At 40.2% G+C, this 12,454-nt stretch overlaps 1 protein-coding gene across 1 annotated transcript; it reads right to left on the bottom strand.

The window, feature by feature from the left end:
* Positions 1–286: 286 nt before the first annotated feature.
* Positions 287–3,852, bottom strand: LOC147629033 (glutamate decarboxylase 4-like). The gene is made up of 7 exons (XM_086812249.1): positions 3,706–3,852; positions 2,576–2,780; positions 2,247–2,447; positions 1,794–2,008; positions 1,412–1,665; positions 1,257–1,309; positions 287–1,140 (listed from the first exon to the last, which is right to left on the bottom strand). The coding sequence occupies exons 1-7, from the start codon at positions 3,786–3,788 to the stop codon at positions 562–564; spliced, it is 1,590 nt and encodes a 529-aa protein (XP_086668375.1). The 5' UTR covers positions 3,789–3,852; the 3' UTR covers positions 287–561.
* Between the last annotated feature and the right edge of the window lie 8,602 nt (positions 3,853–12,454).

The following is a 12,454-nucleotide window of genomic DNA, read 5'->3' as shown; positions in this document are numbered from 1 at the left end:
GAAAATACTTAAGGGATGTTCAAAAGCAGAAGTACAACTAAATTGCATCTTCATGCATGCCATGCTCTAGAAAGTTATCGGCCTTCATGTACTTGTCAATAGACCATTGCAATTGGCAACTCTTACCCTCTTGAGCTCCATATTCTGAGCAACATAGAGTGATCGGTAAATCTTTTAAACATAGAGTTTGTTAGCTTTTATCATATTCACAACGATCTAGAGAACTATGTCCTGGCATTATACTTGTTCCCAAATATAGTAGAACTATGTCCTGGCATTATACTTGTTCCCAAATATAGTTGCAAATATACTTGGAATTTTATTTAAGACACACCTACAGATTGTTTTATTGAAGACACACCTGCATATTAAAGCTGGGATAAATAATAGTAAGATGTAGATTGGGTCAGGGAAGTATATGTTGGATTCACCATGGATTTGAGATGTTTATTGGATTAGGTCAGGGAAGTATATGTTGGATTCACCATGGAGTTGAGATGTTTATTGCATGTGTGTGTGTGTGTGTGTGTGTGTGTGTGTGTGAGAGAGAGAGAGAGAATGTCAGCAAGTAGATCTGCTCTTGGAACCAGTTGGGCGTTGATGGAAGAAGTGCTGCTTGTGAGGGGGACCTCCATGCGGCATGCCTCCTTTCAAGGGTTTCCGCAGCTTTTGAAGCTGTTCCATTACACGTGACCTTTTCCCTTGGCCTTCTTTTTTGGCGTGTCCTTCACTGAGGTAGCCTTGCTCAAGTGGTCCGTGGTGTCGCAATACATCACTATCCACCAAAGCCGCAGCTGTTGACATTCTGTCAGTTAGATGGTCCAACGCTGTCTCTATGTCCTTCACGAGCTTCTCTGCCTGCGGTCGACTGAAATCCTCCCTCACCACCACCCTTAGTACACTCACATTCTCTAAATCAGGTGCCATTGTGTAGGCTGGCACTATCCAACCATACTGCCTCAGCTTGTCAGCCACCTCCTGTTCGGTCACATGCATCAATGGTGTCTTTCTTTGTATTGAGAACGTCACAACTGGCACTCCCACCTTCTTGGACAAGATCTTGAACTTGCCAGTCTCCTCAAGCATGTTAGTTAAATAGAGTGCATTCTGTTGGCAGCTCTTCATGATGGACTTGTATCCCTGGAAGCATCCACGCAGATCGCCTTCAGAATGATCCTGAAATAATGTTATCCAACAAGACAACATGTCTCTAACACTTGGAATTACAAGATTTGCAAATGCTGACAGAAACAAACCTCGAACCCAAGCCGAAGGAATTGATAGTACTGGGCAATAACATGGCTTGCACCTACAGGAAACCACATCTGGTTAGTAGCCTGCAAGAAAAGCACATACCTCCAATGTCCACAAAGTATAAAACCGACAAAATCTCGACAGTCCGAGCTCCTACCCTTGGTAAAATTGAGTGTGAAAGTGGGCTGATCGGATCCGAGGTAGTTGATATGGAATACAAGCTCTTCCGGAAGATCCTCTTTCGAGCGCCACACTACCCAGCCAACTCCGGCATACACAAGCCCATACTTGTGGCCACTCACATTGATGCTCTTCACCAGAGGTAATCGGAAGTCCCACTCTAGAGATGGGTAGAGAAAAGGTGCAATAAACCCGCCACTGGCTGCATCAACATGTATGGGAGTATTCCACCTGCGAAAACCAGTACATATAAGCATTGGTATGAGATCTATCCAGATCTGGCTATCAATCAGCCAGCGCTCGAGTGGTTTTTGCTTGAGCCCCCAGACATGCAGGTGCTGCCTTAAGATTTTGCTCACCCAGTTTTCTTGTTCTTCTTGAGTAGCAAGTCATTTAGCAGCTTCACATCTTCAAACTCTCCATTATAAGTGGACCCCAGAATGGCACACACCAATATGGTGTTCTCATCTACAAGCTCAACTGCTTTGACAGGGTCCATCACATAGTACCCTTCCCGTAGTTTCACTTCCTTCAATTCCACTTCAAAGTACCGAGCAAACTTCTCCCAACAAACCTGAAATACAAAAAAGGAAGGAGCTATCAAAGCTGAAAACATTCGATACACTGCCCTGCATGCGTGTGCTAAGGGGTTTACAGACATGATGCCCACATGATAAAAGGGGAGATATCTATCGTATGCCCGTCTGTCCCTCACGGTGGGTAGGAGATCTCGACCTCCACCAATCTAGGGAATGTCTGTAAAGACTATTACTTTGGCCCCAACCATTTCTCTTACATATCGATATACATGCCTGAACATTAGCTCCTGCAATCATGTTGGGCTTGTCATAAGGCTTCCCTTCTTCCTTTCTTCGTTGCTGCCATTTCCTCTTCATTGCCAGCCCGGCCAACATTATAGCCTCCGAGGAACCAATGGTAGATGTGCCCACGGCTTGCTCCTTGTCATTCAATGATGCATGAAACAGTCGAGAGATCATATTTACACACCTATCCTGCAATGCTCAAAAGGTGGGATTAGAATGCTGCATCCACAAGAGTGGAAATAATCCTTGAATAAATCCTCAACCAAAAGATATATCTATAATTCCAAAACTTGCTTTTCCACCATGCTTCTACATACCTGTAGGTCTACAGTGGCCGGGTATTCATCAAAGTCGATGTAGTTTTTGTTTAATGACTCCAAGATGAGCTGCTCACACTCAGGTTCCATCCATGTGGTCACGAAGGATGCAAGGTTTAACCTTGGATTTCCATCAAACAGCAACTCATCGTGCACGACTTGATAAGCCACATCCTTAGGCATCTCACCCTCAGGTAAAGCATACCTTTTAGACAAGAAAAAGACTTTCTAATGTTGATTCTCTCTTCCACAAGTGCATAGGACTTAATCATTCCTTTGTTTGACGCCTAAAAATCCTAATCACTAGTTAAATTAAGTACATGGTTTGTAATGGGGAAGTGTATGAAGGTAAATTTCTAACCATCAATCACGGCACAGTAAATACTGAAATAGCTGTGTATGTTACATGTGCATTAGCATGCATGCACACGCACACGTGAGCGCCGCGCCCACACACACATGTTGCAATCAAATGATAAGCTCTATTCTTCACCTGTGGGTTGTATATGTATGTTTTTTTTTGTGTGTGTGTGTGTGTGTGTGTGTGTGTTGTCTACGTACGCACATACAGGTGTAAATATGTACATATATATGTCTGCAGTATGTATGTGTCCATGTGTGCCTGCCTGTATGTATGCATACATACAATATATGTCATACATAGACAAACAATCATATCGACAGAGAACCACACTCACAGAGAATGGACCTCCAAGCCTCATCCATACACATGTTTTGTAAAAGAAATGAAGATGATGAAATGATGATTGCTCAAATACATTCTACCTTATGAACTCATTATTGCCAGACATAATTATGCAAAAATTACCTACTTTTGAAACTTACAATTTAATAACTTCTCCTCAGATCATTTTGACCCGCCAATAGCATTGAAATCCATTGATTGAAACAAAACAAAACAAAATCCCAACAAATTGAAGCCATAGGAAAATGCATAAGGCATACAGACAGGGCAATGATGCAGAGAAAAAGCTCAATTTCCAAAATGCAAGCAAAAATCATCATTTGGGGGTAAGGCACCAAGACAGTGTAATTAGTGTTTTGGGGGTACGGCACCAAGACAGTGTAATTAGTGTTTTTAGGGCTGTTTTGGGGTTTTACAGCATTACCTGGGCAGAGATGTTTGAAGGTATCTGGAGCCAAAGATGGGCTGGATTGTGCTTGGGGTGTCCAAAATCGGGCTGAGCACCATGGTTGGGCGGCCAAGTGTGAAATCAAGGGGACAATTCACCACCAACTTCAACTTTGTAAAGCAATTGCAAGTAATATGGCACTAGAACATATGTATATATATATATAGCTTCTCCTTGCCTTCTTTGCTTTTCATGTACTTCTTAGATGTGCTAGCTTGCTTGAGGTACTAATTAAGCTTTCCTAGGTGCCTTTTTATGTCTAATCTATCCATTTTCAAACAACTCTACAATTAAATAGGTGCCATTTATGTCAATTAAATAGGTGCCTTTTTTTATGTCTCTAATATATCCATTTTCAAACAACTCTACAATTAAATAGGTGCCTTTCAATTAAATAGTCATGTGGCTTGCCTAGGTGCCTATTCATCAAACACAAAAGACTCATGATTTATCTAGGGTATCTATGTTCATCCAAATTTACCTAGATTACTCAACATAGAGGTTCTTAGGATTCATAAAGGTAAAGGCATTCACACACTTGTACTTTCGCTTTGAGTTTCTTCTCCGTTTTGATAATCCACACGATATCATTTTTAGCTAACCTCAGAAGTAATGGAGCTTAATGTTTCCCTTTGAAGTGTTTTTCCTCTAATCACCCCTATAACTACAAAAAAAGGGTATTGAAAATTCAATTTCACTCTAATCAACCATGCCTTTTGGGATGGTAGGCTTCTCTTTTCTCTTTTGGGATGGTAGGCTTCTCTTTTCTCTTTTCTTTTTTACTCCATCTCCTTCCTTTCATGCACCACAAGTAAGCTTGCATTCATCTTCTTAGTCTTATGACATATCCACAAGTAAACCAATATTCTTGTTTTCACTTTCGATTGGAACACAATATAATAACTTTGGAGTCTGCCAAAAGACATGCTTTATTAATACCTCAAAGGGTACCAAGTTATTATTTCAATGTGTAACATAAGAGGATCTTTAAATAAAAAAACATGTGTATTTTTAAGGAAATAATACCTTTAAGATGAATTGAAGATTTTAATTTTGCAATTGTGATATTTTGTTCGTGTTGGAAATTCCATATATAACATGTGCAAGCTTAGCCATCCTTCAGGATTCCATATTCATAGAGAAATTCAAGTTTTCTTAGATAGGGTCCTAAGTCTAGCCTTTTCACCCTACTTCTGCACACATGTGCACTAGAGTACCACAAGGGGGTACCACCCTTCCAAATATTGGCCACTTTAATGTAAGATACCCTTAACCAACTCCATAAACAAAAGGAGTTTAATGAAAAACTCAAGGCCAAAAAAAGGAAGGTTAGACAAGACACTCTAGTGAGGCAACAAAAACTCAAACAATCTTGTCCTCCTGCAAGGTTGTAGATCTATGTCCACATGGCTACTTTTATAACCAATGAGGAAATTGAAATTAATGTGACCACCTTGAATTGAGCTAGAATTCCCTCAAGAGAAAAATATTACAGTATGGCTAGCACTAGTGGCGGATATACTAGTGTAAGCCATAATGTAATATCATAGGACACCTAGACCTAACAAGGCCATCCTACCCTTTCATTGATAAATGTCAACATTAAAGGTATCAACAATCAATCAGTGGTGGCCATAGGCATGTATGAAGCTACTTTTACTATGCGGACTAGTCCACTTTTGTGTAGATTTTATGTGACCACCCCCCCTCGCACGGCCCCCGGGCACAAGAACCATGAAAGAATCCTTGGAAGAGGATGGATTGCAGCAAATGAGTGCCACATTAGATGACAAAAAAGTATGGTGGCTCTATGAGGAAAAATGTGATGGCTCTGGGAGGAAAAATCACCCTTCCTCTCCTAGAGGTCATGGCTCCTACCACCAACCAAGGAGGATAAAAAACGAGTAAAAAACTAATGGCTTCTCTATAAGATTCTTCTTCAAAATCTTCCAATTCTAAGCCTAAGCCAATTATTGCGTCCCCAAGGAAAAGCAAAAAAATCAACCAGCAATCCTCACAACCAACACCTATTTATCCCTATCAAGAAACATCACTTGAAGTTGGGACTCTTAAATGGATCTCAAAGGGAGAGTTTAGCTAAGGACCATTGCAATGCAAATAAAAATCAATGATAAGCCAACAACCAACTATAATCGACACAGAAATCCTTATGTCCCACAAAAACTCCAAAAAAGGATCATATGACATTGTTGGTTGCCCTAGGGTATTAAGAAAAAATTACACCCTCTAGCTCTCAAAGAATAAGTCCTCATCACAACAAAGGTCAAGAATCCCAACAAACTCACCAACTACGTTTTGAAACCCAAAAAAGTTGTGTCAACTCTCACCCCATAGTCTCAAGTTGCTGAAACTTCCCAATATCCCAGGCTTGTCTCCTCGTCATTACTTTGCTTAGGATGGCTACATCTTAGAGGATTTGACACCATGATTTGAAGTGCCTAGAAAGTAGAACTCCAAATCCATCCAATAAATCCATCCTAAAGGAAGCTATCACATGGATCAAAGATAAAGGATGGAAGCAAGCAAAAGAAACAAAAACCACTTACATGCAAAAAGTAAGGTGTACCATCCAAGAGGCATACTCTTTTTGCTCGAAAGGGTTTATGCCCTGCTTTAAGCTAACAAAGCTACCAAGGGATGTCTCTTTGACACTGTGCATGTGACCTACCCCCAAGAAGATGAGGATGCTATAGAGTTTGATGATGCCTTCACTTTTTTGATAACCTAATGTTTGAAGACCAATAAGCTTCACTTTTTTTATAACCTAATGCTTAAAGACCAACAAGACAAAGACACAAGATAAGCTATGCCATCTAAGGAACCCTCACCATCACAAAAGTCCATGGTCACCTAGATTTCCCAACTAGCAACACACTTGGCACATAAGAAGACCATTTGCATAATCTAATACTAATTTAATTAACCTTGTTCTTTATCTAATCTCTATAAATTTCCCACTAACAATTAGAGCTTAGATGAAGATATCTTACCTGTTTTTGAGGACATGCACAGGAGCTATAGAAATCAAGGGTGCAAGAAGAGGAAGATCCATACTTCAAGGTCAACAACCCACTTTTCAAGCCAAAGGCATGCTTCAAATAATAGAGCTTGGATGAAGATCCATACTTCAAGGTCAACAACCCACTTTTCAAGCCAAAGGCATGCTTCAAAGATTAGATCTTGGATGAAGATATCTTACATGTTTTTGAGGTTATATATAGGAGGGGCTACAGAAGGGGTTGCATAAATCAAGGGTGCAAGATGAGGAAGATCCATACTTCAAGGTCAATAACCCACTTTTCAATCCAAAGGCATGCTCAAAGTGCTTCAATAGATATTTGTACATAGCTATGTTGCTATCAGGCTTATGCCTCAATCAAGCTTCAACAGATATTTGTACATAGATATGTTGCCTCAATCAGGCTTATGCCAAATGGTTGAATTTCATAACGCAAGGGGTTTATCCAACAAAAGGACTAATGCCAAATTGGGAAGATTTTGTCCACCCGAAAGACCCCAAATATCCTTTGGAACATGTTACATAATCTAACACTCCCCTGAATTGTGTTTCATTGTTTAATCAATCAAAAATCACGATCGACTGGCAAAGCTTCTACATATGGAAGAAAAAATATCTAGAAGAAACTAAAGGTAGCTACCAAAAGCAACAATGCTTCCATATAGTTGAATTAGTGCTCATGGAGCTCCAGGGTGAACAACAAGACTAGGGAACTAAATAACTTAGGCTAAAAGATTATTACAAACATTATATATGTGTGCATAGGTACCTTCATACAGATACCACTTAGTTTCCAATCAATAGAAGGTGAAATTGAAAGGAATTCAATTTCACCTTAGTATGTGTGCCTAGGCACCTTCATACGGATCCCACTTAGTTCCCTATCAATAGAAGGTGAAATTGAAAGGAATTCAATGCTCTCAAGAAGTAGGATACACATGTCAGCTCTCTGAATATCTTTGTGATCATAAGAATAATAGAGAACCAAATACCTCAAGCTTAAAGATTATTATAACCACTATAAGTGTGCCAAAGTACCTTCATATGATCCCACTTACTTCCCGATCAAAAAAGTTGGAAGGGATTCAATGCTTTATTAGGAAGTAGGATACACATGTCCCTTTTGAACTTTCACTTCTTTGAGCTAGCAACATTTAAAAACACCTCATGGCTGAAGTACCACATGGAATACATGATTAAGCACTAGAAGTATATTCCAAATACAAATATAAATGCTACATGTAGATTCTTCATGCTGCTAGTACTTCTCATCAATTAACCAAAAGAGAGTTATGAAACGGATGACCTCAACACAAGGCTAGGTAAAGGAGGCATTATTGGATACATTGGTTGTGAGATGGACCCAAGTGTTACCATTAGCTATTTCAAGCTAGGGGGAGAAGCAGTGTTGCTGCTCATTTTGACCTGCTAGGGGAGAGTGTTTATCATTGATGTTATAATCAGCTAACTCAAGGAGAAGGAGATGTGTGGCTTCTCGTTTAAACTACTAGGGGAGTGTCTATCATTAATGTTATAATCAGCTAACTCAGGGAGAGGTAGATGTGTTGCTTCTCTTTTAAACTACTAGAGGGAGTGGTAATCATTTAGTCACGTAGTTTACTCCTTATCATTTGGTCACCTAGTTAACTCCTTATTTTTTCCTACTAGTCATTATTTCCCTCGCTCTCTTTGCTTTTTTGCTATTGGCTCAAACTCCAAGATCAGCTTGCTTCTTCTCCTTACATGGGACTCACCATCTATGATGCAATGTGTGTATGCTGCTTCTAGTAAGGCTGCAAGATTCAAGAGATGTGGTTTGTGTAGTTTTACAATAAGTTCATCAGTATAGAGGAGCTATGGGGCTTCTCTTCCCAATGATAACTGAGAGCTTAACCTTAACTTACTAGTTTATATCTCCTCTATAAGAAACAAGTTGTCTTGCCTACATAAATGAGAAAAAAAGAATCTTTCTTCTTTCCTTTCTCTAGATGTTCTACTATAGGAGTTGCTAGAATTTCTCTTCTAAGTTGAATCACCTCTTCTCCTCTCTCTTTCTACAATGATGCTGCATAAGGGACCTTTTTCTCTCTTCCTAATGTTTAGAAGTTGATGTAATCAAAATAGGGAATGATCCTAATTAAAATAAACCATACAAAACCTAGCTTTGCCAATGAGCCTACCCTATGTGGCTAGATGATACCATGTGAAAATTCTAGGAACTTAGGAAGGATCAAAGAAAAGCCTAATCATGGTTACGAAATGTGCATGATCAACACTTAGTTAAGATGGAAGATTAATAAGTTAGTAGGTTTGAAAACTCACACATCTATTCATAATAATATTTCATACAGATTCTCATAAGTTGATTACATCTTACAACTCCAATGAGTTCCATCTCACCATATAAAGAAGTGGTCCTGGCTCCAAGTCATCAAATGTGAGGATGCCCATTTCACGAGCAACCGCCGTGAACGAGCCAAGCCCTGCCTCTCGAGAAAGTGTGAAAGGAAAACTGTGCATGTCACCACATTATTGTTCTTCACTCTTCTGTATTATTAGATAGTCAAAGAAGCATTAAAAGAGACATTCCCACATGTGAAAGTGCTCGACAAGTGAAATTAGAACCAAATTCCAAAAGAAAGCTTTCAATATTTTTTACACTCTTTAAAGCAGATTTTATCTTTGCAGTCTTTTCCATCCCAATATTCTCACACATGAACATTGTTAGATTGTCTATGTGCCCCAAGCAAAGAAAAAGACACTAACCATGAAAGAATCCACCAAGGAAAGAACATAGGAGGTATTATGTCATAGCATGTTTACCAAAATTCCATAATTATATTTTTGCCTACAAAAGGGAGCAGCCATTCTGCTTCACATACGATAAAGCTGCAACCCTAGATAGCAAACAATACCAACCAAAAGTTTTAGGCACCGCCCATGCACCATGCCCAGGCAAAAGAAAATTATGGAAGCATAGGGTTATATGGCATCTCCTAATCTAGTTAGAGCTTGCAATCAAGGGACAATATCTCATGGCACACTGAGGTTTGCATGGTAACGACGACAACTGGAAAGTGCCTGGAATAACTCTACATTTGTCAATGTTGTTTGGTGCATGAATTCATGGACAGATTCATCTAGATTCAAAATCTGCAAGAACACATAATACATGTGTTTGCAGGGGAGGTACGCCTCATGTTTTGCTTCCCTCTTCTGAAAATCAGGACATGAGCAGTTGGAAACTCTCCGAGTGTCACCACATAATGCACCCCACCTGCACGGGACCCCTCAGTGCTCACATGAAACATGTGAAACCCATTACATATGACAATATCCTCTCTTGCAATGGTAGCAACAAGTGAGCGTCCCTTTTGCACATTCTCTTGAAATTCTTTAGTAAGCTTTGAGCGCCAATGCACCACCTTTGCACCTCGATACTTAGGTCGAAATGAGCTTAGGACCTTTGGTGTCGATCCCACTCTTGTTGTCACCCTTGTACTCATTCTAGTAGTGGCTTTATCTTATTCCAACAAGAAGCTGGACCTTTCAAGGCCGGCCACCTCAACCAATGAGAGATTTGTTCCTTCAGCAAAACAAGCCACACTCTAGGTGCTGGACCAGGGGGAGCTATGACCCATGTTATGTCCACATTCCAGCAATGTGTACTTGTAGAAGCACAAAACCATACAAACCCCTCACGCACTCCACCAAGTGCAATTGTGGATTCAGGGTAGACACGACGCCCCCAGAAGCATGGTGCTAGTACACCTCTCTCAGGAGTCGCTCCTAAATAATTAATTAATGCACCATATCGTTGTTTTGTTTCTTCGAGCAAGCCAAAACAAGTGACCTTGGACTTGGAATCCACTCTACGAATAGCCCACAATGTCCTTGCTATTGCTCTATCCTTGGTAATGGTTACTGGGCTTTCTGGCACATTCACACTTGTGCTCTGTCTTTTGTTCACCGTGCATGTCACATACTCCGGCCTATGGCTATCATTGTCAAGCACTACTCTCAATGTTAACATAGCAGGCCGTTTACGCCACACACTGACCTCTACTCTTGGATAGCCTTCTCACCCTGAATACCAGCTTCATCCATTGCAACATGTGTCAAGTCAATCAACCTCTTTGCAGAGGATGACCCTGCTTGGCTTATGAGAAATCGATCCTTGATCTCTTGCAATCCAGGTCCAGTTCTTGTGTACCCTCCCACCAAGTGAGCATTACTATGGGCACTCTGAAGCACAGCCATAGTAAGATCCATTGCAGTTGCTTTGTGTACAATGACAATTGTTTTCTATTTCCAATAGCAGCCCTCATGCTCGAGTGTTTGATCTCTGCAAGATTTGTTGTTGGAATGGTCCATTTTGTTCCTGAGTCGGAAACCATAAACTCCAATGTGTTGCTCGGACCTCCCACCAAGCAATCCATGTTTCAAGTGATTCCAATTCGCTCTCAACAGCATGTCCCTTCCTCCACCATTGTTGTAAGGCATATTTACAATTTGTAGCTGCCACTTCCTGAACAAGCATTTCTCCATTTTCTACATAACATCTTGTGCTCTTCATGGAAAGGTGACCTAATACAGCGTTTTGTGTGGGCCACCATGCTTTTCTCCCAATGAAATACACATGAGCGTTCTCTGTTTGGACAAGGTCTCCCTCCAAAATACATAAAGCGGACAACAATCCAGTTTGCACTTGCCTCATCTGCCATAAATCCTCCAAACTCAAGCTTCTCAAAACCACAATTCTGCACCACTTCGTTCAACATCTTCCAGAATTCTATTTGGGAAAATGTGTCCTCAACTTTGAATTCACATGTGGCAATGGTTACCAACTCTTGTAGAAAAGGATCGTAAACATGAGCAGCCATAGTGGACCAACGAGCAACCCTGTGAATGTGGTCAAAGTGCACCCACATCATTTTCAAGTTCCCACCTAGTCTCATTCTATTGACCAAGTCCACCCCACTTCCCGGGCCAAGGGTTGACATTTTGAAGACATGGGGCTGTACATCTTTTCCTCGCTGTCCTGGAAATAGAATACTATGAATAAAAGGATAGTTAATTTTTTGTTTCAACTCCAGGATTGATTCGAGACCCTTATAGCCAAGCATTGAACCTCCTTAAGCTCCCTGAACACCACACTCAATTCGCTTCTTATTTAACAATGGAGTTGCAACCGGACCTTTAATTTTCTTGAAGAGAATAATCAAAAGACTCGTAAAATTTATCAAATATTAAAACAACTACTTGAATTAAATTGAAAATTAAAACATATAACAAAACATAAGATAAGAGAAAGAAATACATCACCATCAACACAAGGCAACACAAGACTGGGTGCAATCTTTCCCCCCGACATGAGTGGCTTCTTCTCACGTGGGTATTTTATATATTCCCAAAAGTAGGCTTTCAGCCAAAAATAAAGTATACATCCATATTTGGACTTTGCCATTTAATTAGCCTTTGTCCTCAATTAACCTTTGTCCTCAAACCTTCTAGGGTTTGCACAATTTTTCTAATTCAATAATCTAACTTGTGCACATATGCACATTACAAAATAAATCAACTAATGCTCGTACGCACACTGTACAATAAATTGACGTGTGCACACACACACATCACACTGATGTCAAAATAATATCAAATGCCATAATACAGCCACAAAATATT

Source organism: Cibotium barometz, chromosome 18, assembly GCF_041138505.1.
Source record: "Cibotium barometz isolate CiBa-2024 chromosome 18, ASM4113850v1, whole genome shotgun sequence".
NCBI classification, from domain to species: domain Eukaryota; kingdom Viridiplantae; phylum Streptophyta; class Polypodiopsida; order Cyatheales; family Cibotiaceae; genus Cibotium; species Cibotium barometz.
Note: the sequence above shows the minus strand (reverse complement) of the source record. Positions and strands in the feature narration are given on the sequence as shown.

What these genes read in the sequence shown, in the direction of transcription:
- LOC147629033 (XM_086812249.1), bottom strand. Translation starts at nt 3,788, where the DNA reads ATGGTGCTCAGCCCGATTTTGGACACCCCAAGCACAATCCAGCCCATC. An exon ending in AAGAAGAACAAGAAAACTGG is followed by an intron (nt 1,666 to 1,793) that starts GTGAGCAAAATC and finishes TGGTTTTCGCAG; the next exon opens with GTGGAATACTCCCATACATG. An exon ending in TCCTTCGGCTTGGGTTCGAG is followed by an intron (nt 1,141 to 1,256) that starts GTTTGTTTCTGT and finishes GGATGCTTCCAG; the next exon opens with GGATACAAGTCCATCATGAA.